The sequence below is a fragment of the Oncorhynchus tshawytscha genome, unplaced genomic scaffold (genome assembly GCF_018296145.1).
Source record: "Oncorhynchus tshawytscha isolate Ot180627B unplaced genomic scaffold, Otsh_v2.0 Un_contig_1102_pilon_pilon, whole genome shotgun sequence".
Lineage (NCBI taxonomy): Eukaryota > Metazoa > Chordata > Actinopteri > Salmoniformes > Salmonidae > Oncorhynchus > Oncorhynchus tshawytscha.
In genome coordinates this window covers 22,501-37,500 of record NW_024609299.1, presented here as the reverse complement: position 1 = coordinate 37,500, position 15,000 = coordinate 22,501, and the positions used below count along the sequence as shown (strand labels likewise).

Sequence of the window (15,000 nt, the reverse complement as noted above, 5' to 3'; positions counted from 1 at the left end):
GCTAACGTGGATCCAGAGGAGGCCAACAGCTGCCTGCCATACCCGACCTGGAGCACTGCTGGCAGGCTAGGAGACAGGCGGCACAGTGCCTGGACTCTGGAGGACCAAGGTCTACTGCACTGAGCAAATACGTGTGTGTGTGTGTTCCTGTGTGTCCCTGTGTGTGTGTGTTTGTTCTTGTGTGTGTGTTTGTTCTTGTGAGTGTGTTCCTGTGTGTGTGTGTGTGTCCTGTGTGTGTGTGTGTGTGTGTGTTTGTGTGTGTGTGTGTTCCTGTGTGTCTGTGTGTGTTCCTGTGTGTGTGTGTTGTTCCTGTGTGTGTGTTTGTGTGTTCCTGTGTGTGTGTGTGTTCCTGTGTGTGTGTATTTGTGTGTGTGTGTGTGTGTGTGTGTGTGTGTGTGTATTTGTGTGTGTGTGTGTGTGTGTGTGTGTGTGTTTGAGTGTGTGTGTGTGTGTGTGTGTGTGTGTGTGTGTCCTGTGTGTGTGTTTTGTGTGTGTGTGTTTGTGTATGTGTGTTCCTGTGTGTGTGTGTGTGTTCCTGTGTGTGTGTGTGTGTGTGTGTGTGTGTGTGTGTGTGTGTGTGTGTGTGTGTGTGTGTGTGTGGAGGGTATTTCAGGAATGCTAGGAGGCTATATGTCAGTCAGAGCCGACTAAACCATTTACCATGGAGTTAAGTACTACTACTGATACTACTACTAATGATACTACTACTACTGATACTACTACTGATACTACTACTAATGATACCACTACTAATGATTCTACTACTACTACTACTACTAATGATTCTACTACTACTGATACTACTACTGATACTGCTGATACTACTACTAATGATACTACTACTGATACTGCTGATACTACTACTGACACTACTACTACTGACACTACTACTACTGACACTACTACTACTACTGACACTACTACTACTGATACTGACACTACTACTACTGACTGGCTATATGTCAGTCAGAGCCGACTAAACCATTTACCATGGAGTTAAGTACATCTACTGATACTACTACTAATGATACTACTACTACTGATACTACTACTGATACCACTACTAATGATTCTACTACTACTACTACTACTGATACTACTACTACTACTACTACTGATACTACTACTACTAATGATTCTACTACTACTGATACTACTACTAATGATACTACTACTGATACTGCTGATACTACTACTGACACTACTACTACTGACACTACTACTACTGACACTACTACTACTGACACTACTACTGATGATACTACTACTACTGACACTACTACTACTGATACTACTGATACTGACACAACTACTACTACTGATACTACTACTACTGACACTACTCCTGATACTACTACTACTGATGCTACTACTACTACTGATACTACTCCTACTGATACAACTACTACTGATACTACTACTACTGATGCTACTACTACTGACGCTACTACAACTGACACTACTGCTACTGACACTACTACTGACACTACTACTACTGACACTACTACTACTGACACTACTACTACTGATACTACTACTACTGATAGTGACACGACTACTACTACTACTGATGCTACTACTACTGATACTGCTACTGACGCTACTACTGACACTACTACTACTGATACTGCTACTACTGACGCTACTACTACTGATACTGCTACTGACACTACTACTGACACTACTACTACTGATACTGCTACTACTACTACTGATAACACTGCTACTACTAGTACTACTACTGCTACTACTACTGACAATACTACTACTGTTGATACTACTACTGCTACTACTACTACTACTGATGTTACTACTACTACTGATACTGCTACTACTGATACTACTACTACTACTGATATTACTACTACTACTGATACTACTGACACTACTACTACTACTGTAACTACTGATACTACTACTTATAACACTGCTATTACTACTACTACTACTACTGATACTACTGACACTACTACTACTGCAACTACTGCTACTACTACTGATAACACTGCTATAGTAGAACACTATAAAGGGAATAGTAGAACACTATAAAGAGAATAGTAGAACACTATATAAAGGGAATAGTAGAATATTATAAAGGGAATAGTAGAACACTATAAAGAGAATAGTAGAACACTATAAAGAGAATAGTAGAACACTATATAAAGGGAATAGTAGAATATTATAAAGGGAATAGTAGAACACTATAAAGAGAATAGTAGAACACTATAAAGGGAATAGTAGAACATTATAAAGGGAATAGTAGAACACTATAAAGAGAATAGTAGAACACTATAAAGGGAATAGTAGAACACTATAAAGGGAATAGTAGAACACTATAAAGGGAATAGTAGAACACTATAAAGGGAATAAGAGGGAAGCAAGCCTACCATTCTTGCCCTCTGATTATACCTCTCCTCCTCTCCCATCCCCTCCTCTCCCCTCCCTCCCCTCCCCTCCTCTCCCCCCCTCTCCTCTCCTCCTCTCCCCCTCCTCTCCTCTCCCCTCCCCTCCCCTCCCCCTCCCTCCTCCTCCCCTCCTCTCTTCTCCCCTCCTCTCCCCTCTCCCTCTCCTCTCCCCTCCCCTCCTCTCCTCCTCTCCCCCTCCTCTCCCCTCCTCTCCTCTCCTCTCCCCTCCCCTCCTCTCCCCTCCTCTCCTCCCCTCCTCTCCCCTCTCCTCCCCCTCTCCTCCTCTCCTCTCCTCCCCTCCCATCCCCTCCTCCCCTCTCCCCTCCCCTCTCCTCTCTCCCCTCCCCTCCTCTTCTCCTCCCCTCCCTCCTCTCCTCTCCTCTCCCTCCTCCTCTCCTCTCCTCTCCTCTCCTCTCTCCTCTCCTCCTCCCTCCTCCCCCTCCCCTCCCCTCCCCTCCTCCCCTCCCTCCCCTCCCCTCCCCTCCCCTCAGACAGCACTTTAATCCAGATCCCTTCACATGGCTGCTCTCTGTTCTGTTCACTGCAGCTATAACTCAACAGGCAGCACCACCACAACATGTGTCTCAAACAAGAGGAGGGGGGGAGATGGGGTGGGGGGGACTTTTCTTTCTACTACAGTCCCAGAGATCAAACCCTGGAGCTCCTCAGAGAGGCTGATGGGTAGTGAGACATGAGGAGGGTTGGAGGGTTCACCTTGGGTGTTCTGGGGGTTGATGACACGTGAGGCTGCTGCCAGGAACACACGACAGAGCCGGTGGTCTCTCTCCTCCTCTACGCTCTGTGACGGGAACTGCTGAACACTTGTTCTCTACACTCCCCCTGCCCCCCCTCCCATCCCACCCTCACTCCCCCTGCCCCCCCTCCCATCCCACCCTCACCCCCCTGCCCCCTCTCCCCACCCTCACTCCCCCTCCCATCCCACCCTCCTCCCCTGCCCCCTCTCATCCCACCCTCTCCCCTCCCCCCATCCCACCCCCCTCCTCCCCCTGCCCCCCCCTCTCATCCCACCCTCACTCCCCTGCCCCCTCTCATCCCACCCTCCCCCCCCTCCCCCCCCTCTCATCCCACCCAGCACTTGCCCCCCTCCCATCCCACCCTCTCTCCCCCTGCCCCCATCCCATCCCACCCTCACTCCCCCTCTGTTCTCCCATCCCACCCTCACTGCCCCTGCCCCCTCCCATCCCACCCTCAACAGGCAGCACCCCTCCCATCCCACCCTGTCTCCCCCAAGCCCCCTCCCATCCCACCCTCATCCCCCTGCCCCCTCCCATCCCACCCTCTTTCCCCTGCCCCCCTCCATCCCACCCTCAAACCCCCACCCTCTCTCCCCTCCCCCTCCCATCCCACCCTGATCCCCTGCCCCCCCCTCCCATCCCACCCTCAGGAGGGTGCCCCCTCCCATCCCACCCTCACTCCCCCTGCCCCCCTCCCATCCCACCCTCTCTCCCCCTGCCCCCTCCCATCCCACCCTCAGAGCCCTGCCCCTCCCATCCCACCCTCTGTCCCCTGCCCTCCCATCCCACCCTCTCTCCCCCTGCCCCCTCCCATCCCCCCTCCCACCCCCTGCCCCCTCCCATCCCACCCTCACTCCCCCTGCCCCCCCCATCCCACCCTCCCCCCTGCCCCCCTCCCATCCCACCCCCTCCCATCCCACCCTCACTCCCCCTGCCCCCTCCCATCCCACCCTCACTCTCCCTCTTAACTTCAATCACTCTCTTGACTGTTATTTATAGACTCACTCTCTCTATTTCCCCAGTGAACCCTCTCTCTCTCTCTACGAGTGGCATTCTGGCTCTCTTCCTCTCCCACCCTCTCTCTCTCTCTCCCTCCCTCCCCGTCTCTCTCCCCCTCCCTCTCTGTGTCGGCTGGGCACTTGGTCTCTCTCTCCCTCCCTCCCCCGTCTCTCTCTCTCTCCCCTCCCTCCATCCCTCTCTGTGTCGGCTGGGCACTTGGTCTCTCTCTCTCAGGCCCAGCTTCTGTACAGCATCTGTCTCTCTCTGTCTCTCTCTCTCTCTGTCTCTCTCTCTCTCTCTCTCTCTCTCTCTCTCTGTCTCTCTCTCTCTCTGTCTCTCTCTGTCTCTCTCTCTCTCTCTCTCTCTCTCTCTCTCTCTCTCTCTCTCTCTCTCTCTGTCTCTCTCTCTCTCTCTCTCTCTCTGTCTCTCTCTGTCTCTCTCTCTCTCTGTCTCTCTCTCTCTCTCTCTCTGTCTCTCTCTCTGTCTCTCTCTCTGTCTCTCTCTGTCTCTCTCTCTCTGTCTCTCTGTCTCTCTCTCTCTCTGTCTCTCTCTCTCTCTCTGTCTCTGTCTCTCTCTCTCTCTCTCTCTCAGCAGTGTGAGGTCTCTTCGGCTCTGATTCATGGCAACACTTCACTAAGAGCTGTGGTGAGGCCTAATTGTTATTAGTTTAAACAAACTCCTGTTGAAAATGAGCAGATCATTTCAGACTGTCAGGGGAGATGAGAGTTGGATATCACATCAGATACGCACGGTAGGCAATACACTATGAAGTGGAGTATATTCAATCAGTGGAGCGGTTCGATCCTGTCTGAGGCCTGAGTGGAGGTCACCTCACTACAGGAGACACTCACCTGATTCCAGGAAATTATGGCAGAATGTGAAGACACATTCAACAGCTAAGACACGTCAGGAAGAGTTTAGAGAGAGAGACAGGGAGAGGGAGAGAGAGAGAGAGAGAGAGACAGACAGAGAGAGAGAGAGAGAGAGAGAGAGAGAGAGACAGAGAGAGAGAGAGAGAGAGAGAGAGACAGAGAGACAGAGAGAGAGAGAGAGAGAGGGAGAGACAGACAGAGAGACAAACAGACAGACAGACAGAGAGAGAGAGAGAGACAGAGAGACCAGCTGGGTGGGAAGAGGAGATAGAGATGGAGACATATCTTAAACCAAAGAGGGGGTATTATTACTACAGTAAAAATACACTGTTCTCTAATCTTCTATATGGCCCAGTACTAATCTGTCTGAGCTTCTCTACTGACATACACTGTTCTCTAAGCTGGGGGTCAGAGTGTGTGTATGTATTTACTAACCTGGGGGTCCTGGGGGTCAGAGTGTGTGTATGTATTTACTAACCTGGGGGTCCTGGGGGTTAGAGTGTGTGTATGTACAGTGCCTTGCGAAAGTATTCGGCCCCCTTGAACTTTGCGACCTTTTGCCACATTTCAGGCTTCAAACATAAAGATATAAAACTGTATTTTTTTGTGAAGAATCAACAACAAGTGGGACACAATCATGAAGTGGAACGACATTTTTTGGATATTTCAAACTTTTTTAACAAATCAAAAACTGAAAAATTGGGCGTGCAAAATTATTCAGCCCCCTTAAGTTAATACTTTGTAGCGCCACCTTTGCTGCGATTACAGCTGTAAGTCGCTTGGGGTATGTCTCTATCAGTTTTGCACATCGAGAGACTGACATTTCTTCCCATTCCTCCTTGCAAAACAGCTGGAGCTCAGTGAGGTTGGATGGAGAGCATTTGTGAACAGCAGTTTTCAGTTCTTTCCTCAGATTCTCGATTGGATTCAGGTCTGGACTTTGACTTGGCCATTCTAACACCTGGATATGTTTATTTTGAACCATTCCATTGTAGATTTTGCTTTATGTTTTGGATCATTGTCTTGTTGGAAGACAAATCTCCGTCCCAGTCTCAGGTCTTTTGCAGACTCCATCAGGTTTTCTTCCAGAATGGTCCTGTATTTGGCTCCATCCATCTTCCCATCAATTTTAACCATCTGCCCTGTCCCTGCTGAAGAAAAGCAGGCCCAAACCATGATGCTGCCACCACCATGTTTGACAGTGGGGATGGTGTGTTCAGGGTGATGAGCTGTGTTGCTTTTACGCCAAACATAACGTTTTGCATTGTTGCCAAAAAGTTCAATTTTGGTTTAATCTGACCAGAGCACCTTCTTCCACATGTTTGGTGTGTCTCCCAGGTGGCTTGTGGCAAACTTTAAACAACACTTTTTATGGATATCTTTAAGAAATGGCTTTCTTCTTGCCACTCTTCCATAAAGGCCAGATTTGTGCAATATACGACTGATTGTTGTCCTATGGACAGAGTCTCCCACCTCAGCTGTAGATCTCTGCAGTTCATCCAGAGTGATCATGGGCCTCTTGGCTGCATCTCTGATCAGTCTTCTCCTTGTATGAGTTGAAAGTTTAGAGGGTCGGCCAGGTCTTGGTAGATTTGCAGGGGTCTGATACTCCTTCCATTTCAATATTATCGCTTGCACAGTGCTCCTTGGGATGTTTAAAGCTTGGGAAATCTTTTTGAATCCAAATCCGGCTTTAAACTTCTTCACAACAGTATCTCGGACCTGCCTGGTGTGTTCCTTGTTCTTCATGATGCTCTCTGCGCTTTTAACGGACCTCTGAGACTATCACAGTGCAGGTGCATTTATACGGAGACTTGATTACACACAGGTGGATTGTATTTATCATCATTAGTCATTTAGGTCAACATTGGATCATTCAGAGATCCTCACTGAACTTCTGGAGAGAGTTTGCTGCACTCAAAGTAAAGGGGCTGAATAATTTTGCACGCCCAATTTTTCAGTTTTTGATTTGTTAAAAAAGTTTGAAATATCCAATAAATGTCGTTCCACTTCATGATTGTGTCCCACTTGTTGTTGATTCTTCACAAAAAAATACAGTTTTATATCTTTATGTTTGAAGCCTGAAATGTGGCAAAAGGTCGCAAAGTTCAAGGGGGCCGAATACTTTCGCAAGGCACTGTATTTACTAACCTGGGGGTTAGAGTGTGTGTATGTATTTACTAACCTGGGGGTTAGAGACCTTGACGTTCAGAGGTTCCAGGTCAACGTGCAGACAGACGATAAAGGCGTGGCGTCCTTCGGGGCCCACGGCCTGCAGCTTGTGGGAGGTGACGGCCAGGGTGGAGGTACAGCCCATCGGCTCCAGGAGACTCAGAGACCGCTGCTGACCCAACAGGGTGTACACACTGAACTGGCTCAGGGTTATGGTCCACGGGAAGGCATCACCTGGGCAGGGCAGGGGGAGGGAGAGAGACAGGGGGGACGGGGGGAGACAGGGGGAGGTAGAGACAGACAGGGGGGCAGGGGGAAGGGAGAGAGACAGGGGGAGACAGGGGGACGGGAGAGAGACAGGGGGAAGGTGGAGAGACAGGGGGGCAGGGAGAGAGACAGGGGGAAGGGAGAGAGACAGGGGGAAGGGAGAGAGACAGGGGGAGGAAGAGAGACAGGGGGAGAGACAGGGGGAAGAGAGACAGGGGGGAGGTAGAGACACAGGGGGCAGGGGGGGGGAAGGGAGAGAGACAGGGGGAGACAGGGGGGGGAGGGGACGGGAGAGAGACAGGGGGAAGGTGGAGAGACAGGGGGAGGGAGAGAGACAGGGGGAAGGGAGAGAGACAGGGGGAAGGGGAGAGAGACAGGGGAAGGTGGAGACAGACAGGGGGGGGAGGGAGAGAGACAGGGGGAAGGTGGAGAGACAGGGGGGTGGAGGGAGAGAGACAGGGGGAAGGGAGAGAGACAGGGGGAAGGGAGAGAGACAGGGGGAGGAGAGAGAGAGAGACAGGGGGAAGGGAGAGAGACAGGGGGAAGGGAGAGAGACAGGGGAAGGGAGAGAGACAGGGGAAGGGAGAGAGACAGGGGGAAGGGAGAGAGACAGGGGGAAGGGAGAGAGACAGGGGAAGGGAGAGAGACAGGGGGAAGGGAGAGAGACAGGGGGAAGGGAGAGAGACAGGGGAAGGGAGAGAGAGACAGGGGGAAGGGAGAGAGACAGGGGGAAGGTGGAGAGAGAGGGGGGGAGGGAGAGAGGGGGAAGGGAGAGAGACAGGGGGAGGTGGAGAGACAGGGGGAAGGGGAGAGACAGGGGGAAGGTGGAGAGACAGGGGGAAGGTAGAGAGACAGGGGAAGGGAGAGAGACAGGTAGGAAGGTGGAGAGAGACAGGGGGAAGGTGGAGAGACAGGGGGAAGGTGGAGAGAGACAGGGGAAGGGGAGAGAGACAGGGGGAAGGGAGAGAGACAGGGGGGAAGGGGGAGAGAGAGACAGGGGGAAGGGAGAGAGACAGGGGGAAGGGAAGGACAGGAGAGACAGGGGGAAGGAGACAGGGGGAAGAAGGGAAAGGGAGGGAGAGACAGGGGAAGGGGAAGGGAGAGAGACAGGGGGAAGGGAGAGAGACACTTAGGATGAAGGCTTCAGGAAGGACAACAGGAAGCCGGAGCTGACACTTAGGATGAGGCTTCAGGAAGGACAACAGGAAGCCGGTGCTGACACTTAGGATGAGGCTTCAGGAAGGACAACAGGAAGCCGGTGCTGACACTTAGGATGAGGCTTCAGGAAGGACATTTTGCATAGAATCATCACTACTGGAGCCATAGGGTTTTGGGTCAGCCAGGCCAGGCAGTAAGGTGGGCCTGGTCCTAGTTGGCAGAAACAGAGACAGGCAGCCAGGCCAGGCAGTAAGGTGGACCTGGTCCTAGTTGGCAGAAACAGAGACAGGCAGCCAGGCCAGGCAGTAAGGTGGACCTGGTCCTAGTTGGCAGAGACAGAGACAGGCAGCCAGGCCAGGCAGTAAGGTGGACCTGGTCCCAGTTGGCAGAGACAGAGACAGGCAGCCAGGCCAGGCAGTAAGGTGGACCTGGTCCCAGTTGGCATAGAGAGAGACAGACAGGCATCTCTTGATTTAAGGGTGACCACCCTGGTTTCACGGTCCTCAGAGTCTAACATATCACTGTTGGCTGGTAGGGGAGGAGGAGGCGTGGAGAGTCCAACACCTAAACACACACACACACACACACGCACACAAACACACACACACGGCCCGTTTCCCTGAGAGAGAGACACACAAGGAGAGAGCCCGTTTCCCTGAGACAGACAAGGAGAGAGCCCGTTTCCCTGAGAGAGGAGAGAGAGACACAAGGAGAGAGCCCGTTTCCCTGAGAGAGAGACACACAAGGAGAGAGCCCGTTTCCCTGAGCGAGAGACACACAAGGAGAGAGCCCGTTTCCCTGAGAGAGAGACACACAAGGAGAGAGCCCGTTTCCTGAGAGAGAGACACACAAGGAGAGAGCCCGTTTCCCTGAGAGAGACACACACAAGGAGAGAGCCCGTTTCCCTGAGAGAGACACACAAGGAGAGAGCCCGTTTCCCTGAGACAGAGACACACAAGGAGAGAGCCCGTTTCCCTGAGAGAGAGACCACAAGGAGAGAGCACACAAGGAGAGAGCCCGTTTCCCTGAGAGAGACACACACAAGGAGAGAGCCCGTTTCCCTGAGACAGAGACACACAAGGAGAGAGCCCGTTTCCTGAGACAGAGACACACAAGGAGAGAGCCCGTTTCCCTGAGAGAGACACACAAGGAGAGAGCCCGTTTCCCTGAGAGAGAGACACAAGGAGAGAGCCCGTTTCCCTGAGAGAGACACACAAGGAGAGAGCCCGTTTCCCTGAGAGAGACACACACAAGGAGAGAGCCCGTTTCCCTGCACCACAGAGAGACACAAGGAGAGAGCCTGTTTCCCTGAGAGAGACACACAAGGAGAGAGCCCGTTTCCCTGAGAGAGACACACACAAGGAGAGAGCCCGTTTCCCTGAGAGAGAGACACACAAGGAGAGAGCCCGTTTCCCTGAGAGAGACACACACAAGGAGAGAGCCCGTTTCCCCAGGCTACGGCCACGCTACACCTCTACCAGGCAGCCCAGCTAGCTCTGATCCGGGGCATTAACCATGAGAGATGAAGAGCCTTTCAAAGCCAGGGAATGATTTACTAGACCCTCGGGTCGTTCCATTTAACTGTTACACTGACAGACCACTGATGTAAGTGTTTGTTCTGAGGGTTTTTTGTTAATCTGTGTGTGCCCAACTCTGATGTCATTTAGCCAGCGAGGGAGTTGAAAAAAAAAAACAGGGTCCCCCCCCCTTTTCTGTCAGAGAGCATGGCGGAATGTTCTAGAGGAGGAATAGACATGGTTATGTCAACCTCACCTTCACCACATGTAGAGACACACACACACACGCACACACACACACACACACACACACCACACACACACACATGGTTATGTCAACCTCACCTTCACCACATGTAGAGACAGCGGTACTATATATCGATCTAACACACACACACACACACACACACACGCGCACACACACACACAGTCTCGCCACTTAGACCGGTGATCTGTCATTTCTCAAGGTAAATGAGGAATGCATCCACAAGCATCCCACAGTGTTCCACATGTCCTCCTTATGTCCATGTTCCAGACGTTTAGGGGGACATGCTAGGGCTCATTGGGTTCTGATTGGGACATGCTAGGGCTCATTGGGTTCTGATTGGGACATGCTAGGGCTCATTTGGTTCTGATTGGGACATGCTAGGGCTCATTTGGTAATGATTTGGGACAGCTAGGGCTCATTTGGTTCTGATTTGGGACAGCTAGGGCTCATTTGGTTCTGATTTGGGACAGCTAGGGCTCATTTGGTTCTGATTTGGGACAGCTAGGGCTCATTTGGTTCTGATTTGGGACATGCTAGGGCTCATTTGGTTCTGATTTGGGACAGCTAGGGCTCATTTGGTTCTGATTTGGGACAGCTAGGGCTCATTTGGTTCTGATTTGGGACAGCTAGGGCTCATTTGGTTCTGATTTGGGACAGCTAGGGCTCATTTGGTTCTGATTTGGAAAGCTAGGGCTCATTTGGTTCTGATTTGGGACAGCTAGGGCTCATTTGGTTCTGATTTGGGACAGCTAGGGCTCATTTGGTTCTGATTTGGGACAGCTAGGGCTCATTTGGTTCTGATTTGGGACAGCTAGGGCTCATTTGGTTCTGATTTGGGACAGTTAGGGCTCATTTGGTTCTGATTTGAATGTTCTGTGTCTTTTGGCATGTGGACAAGCCCTGACTATAACAGGTGTTATAACCACCTCCCTCCCTCCAGTCTGGTCCTGGACACCATGACGGAGAGGTCCTGCTATAACAGGTGTTATAACCACCTCCCTCCCTCCAGTCTGGTCCTGGACACCATGACGGAGAGGTCCTGCTATAACAGGTGTTATAACCCACCTCCCTCCCTCCAGTCTGGTCCTGGACACCATGACGGAGAGGTCCTGCTATAACAGGTGTTATAACCACCTCCCTCCCTCCAGTCTGGTCCTGGACACCATGACGGAGAGGTCCTGCTATAACAGGTGTTATAACCACCTCCCTTCCTCCAGTCTGGTCCTGGACACCATGAAGGAGAGGTCCTGCTATAACAGGTGTTATAACAACCACCCTCCAGTCTGGTCCTGGACACCATGAAGGAGACGTCCTGCTATAACAGGTGTTATAACAACCTCCCTCCAGTCTGGTCCTGGACACCATGAAGGAGAGGTCCTGCTATAACAGGTGTTATAACAACCTCCCTCCCTCCAGTATGGTCCTGGACACCATGAAGGAGAGGTCCTGCTATAACAGGTGTTATAACCACCTCCCTCCCTCCAGTCTGGTCCTGGACACCATGAAGGAGAGGTCCTGCTATAACAGGTGTTATAACAGGTGTAATAACTTGTAATAACAACCTCCCTCCAGGCTGGTCCTGGACCCCATGAAGGAGAGGTCCTGCTATAACAGGTGTTATAACCACCTCCCTTCCTCCAGTCTGGTCCTGGACACCATGAAGGAGAGGTCCTGCTATAACAGGTGTTATAACAACCTCCCTCCCTCCAGTCTGGTCCTGGACACCATGAATGAGAGGTCCTGCTATAACAGGTGTTATAACAGGTGTAATAACTTGTAATAACAACCTCCCTCCCTCCAGTCTGGTCCTGGACACCATGAATGGGAGGTCCTGCTATAACAGGTGTTATAACAGGTGTAATAACGTGTAATAACCTACCTTCCTCCAGTATGGGCCTGGACACCATGAAGGGGAGGTCCTGCAGGGGCTCCATGTATTTGTGTCCAGCAGAGAGCACAGTGATATGGGGCAGGCAGACTACCAGAGTCCCAGGCATGGTGGCCTGGTTGTGGTACCAGCTACGGACAGTACCGGGGATGTCTCCACAGATAATGGTGCTGGGAGAGGGGAGGCTGTCGTTGGGGAGGAACACACAGCATGACTGGAGATCCAACTGGAGGAGGAGAGAAGAAGAAGAGGAGGAGAGAGAAGAAGAAGAGGAGAGAAGAAGAGGAGAGAGAGGAAGAGGAGGAGAGATAAGAAGAGAGATGGTGCACCATTAGAACTGTGCATCAAATGAATACATACAACACAACAACAGCTTGAGGAGCAGGGAGGAGCAGGGAGGAACAGGGAGGAACAGGGAGGAGCAGGGAGGGGCAGGGAGGAGCAGGGAGGGGCAGGGAGGAGCAGTGAGGAACAGGGAGGAACAGTGAGGAGCTGTGAGGAGCAGGGAGGGGCAGGGAGGAGCAGTGAGGAACAGGGAGGAACAGTGAGGAGCTGTGAGGAGCAGGGAGGGGAGCAGGGAGGAGCAGTGAGGAACAGGGAGGAACAGGGAGGAGCAGTGAGGAGCTGTGAGGAGCAGGGAGGAACAGTGAGGAGCAAGGAGGAGCAGGGAGGAGCAGGGAGGAACAGTGAGGAGCAGGGAGGAGCAGTGAGGAGCAGGGAGGAACAGTGAGGAACAGTGAGGAGCAGGGAGGAACAGGGAGGAGCAGGGAGGAACAGTGAGGAGCAGGTAGGGGGAGTGAGGAGCAGGGAGGAGCAGGGATGAGCAGGGAGGGGCAGTGAGGAGCAGTGAGGAACAGTGAGGAGGAGGGAGGAGGAGCAGGGAGGAACAGTGAGGAGCAGGGAGGAGCAGGGAGGAGCAGGGAGGAACAGTGAGGAACAGTGAGGAGCAGGGAGGAACAGGGAGGAGCAGGGAGGAACAGTGAGGAGCAGGGAGGAGCAGTGAGGAACAGAGGGGGGAGTGAGGAGCAGGGATGAGCAGGGAGGAGCAGTGAGGAGCAGGGAGGGGGAGTGAGGAGCAGGGAGGGGGAGTGAGGAGCAGTGAGGAGCAGGGAGGAGCAGGGAGGAGCAGTGAGGAGGAGGTGAGGAGCAGGAGGGGGAGGAGGAGCAGGGAGGGGAGGGAGGTGAGGGCAGGGAGGGGGAGGAGCAGGGAGGAGCAGGGAGGGGCAGGGAGGAGCTGTGAGGAGCAATGAGGAGCAGGGAGGAGCAGTGAGGAGGAGTGAGGAGCAGGGAGGGGGAGTGAGGAGCAGGGAGGAGCAGGGAGGAGCTGTGAGGAGCAGTGAGGAGCAGTGAGGAGCAGGGATGAGCAGGGAGGGGCAGTGAGGAGCAGGGAGGGGGGTTTCTGTACCAGGGTAACTTAGTCTTCAACAGACCATGAACTCTGTGCTGTCTCAGTGTTTACACGACAAGGCTGGTTGAAACTCCTCAGAAGGACAACACTGGTGTAATGGAAAAGAACATGTCCCTTCGCTCCTAAATCTGACCCATACAAAACTAATCTCTCCGCATTGTGTCAACTTTTTCTCTTGTTGGACACAGTTCAAAGCCCCAGAATCCTGAGAAACAAACACTGGGTGACTCACGGTGGTAACTGCCCATGAGGCCATCTATGGCGAGCGCAGATCAATCATGAATAAGGAAATATGTGCTTCTCCTGTGTGTGGCGTGAGGTAGTTGAGGTCACTAATCTGAGGCGGGGGGGAAAACACAGACGGGGTGTAATCCCAGTTCCCACAGTTACCATGGAGGGCTTCAGTCACCATGGGGGGTTCAGTCACAGTCACCGTGGAGGGCTTCAGTCACCATGGAGGGCTTCAGTCACAGTCACCATGGATGACTTCAGTCACAGTCACCATGGAGGGCTTCAGTCACAGTCATGGAGGGCTTCAGTCAGTCACCATGGGGGTTCAGTCACAGTCACCGTGGAGGGCTTCAGTCACCATGGAGGGCTTCAGTCACAGTCACCATGGATGACTTCAGTCACAGTCACCATGGAGGGCTTCAGTCACAGTCACCATGGATGACTTCAGTCACAGTCACCATGGAGGGTTCAGTCACAGTCACCGTGGAGGGCTTCAGTCACAGTCACCGTGGAGGGCTTCAGTCACAGTCACCGTGGAGGGCTTCAGTCACAGTCACCGTGGAGGGCTTCAGTCACAGTCACCGTGGAGGGCTTCAGTCACAGTCACCGTGGAGGGCTTCAGTCACCATGGATGGGCTTCAGTCACAGTCACCATGGAGGGCTTCAGTCACAGTTATCATGGAGGGCTTCAGTCACAGTCACCATGGAGGGCTTCAGTCACAGTCACCATGGAGGGTTCAGTCACAGTTACCGTGGAGGGCTTCAGTCACAGTCACAGTCACCATGGATGGTTCAGTCACAGTCACCATGGAGGGCTTCAGTCACAGTCACCATGTAGGCTACAGTTACAGTCACCATGGAGGGCTTCAGTCACAGTCACAGTCACCATGGAGGGCTTCTGTCACAGTCACTGTGGAGGGTTCAGTCACAGTCACCATGGAGGGCTTCAGTCACAGTCACCATGGATGGTTCAGTCACAGTCACCATGGAGGGCTTCTGTCACAGTCACCATGGAGGGTTCAGTCACATTCACTGTGGAGGGTTCAGTCACATTCACCAT

At 52.4% G+C, this 15,000-nt stretch overlaps 1 protein-coding gene across 1 annotated transcript in view; it reads right to left on the bottom strand.

Annotated features, from left to right (window-relative positions):
* LOC112239518 (vacuolar protein sorting-associated protein 13B) overlaps positions 1-15,000 on the bottom strand; it is a gene marked incomplete at its 5' end in the record, with an annotated part of 65,844 nt that overhangs the window by 33,203 nt on the left and 17,641 nt on the right. The window contains 2 exons of the mRNA XM_042314789.1: positions 7,217-7,437; positions 12,293-12,527. Coding sequence (XP_042170723.1) covers positions 7,217-7,437; positions 12,293-12,527 — 456 coding nt within the window. The remainder of the gene's footprint in view (positions 1-7,216; positions 7,438-12,292; positions 12,528-15,000) is intronic.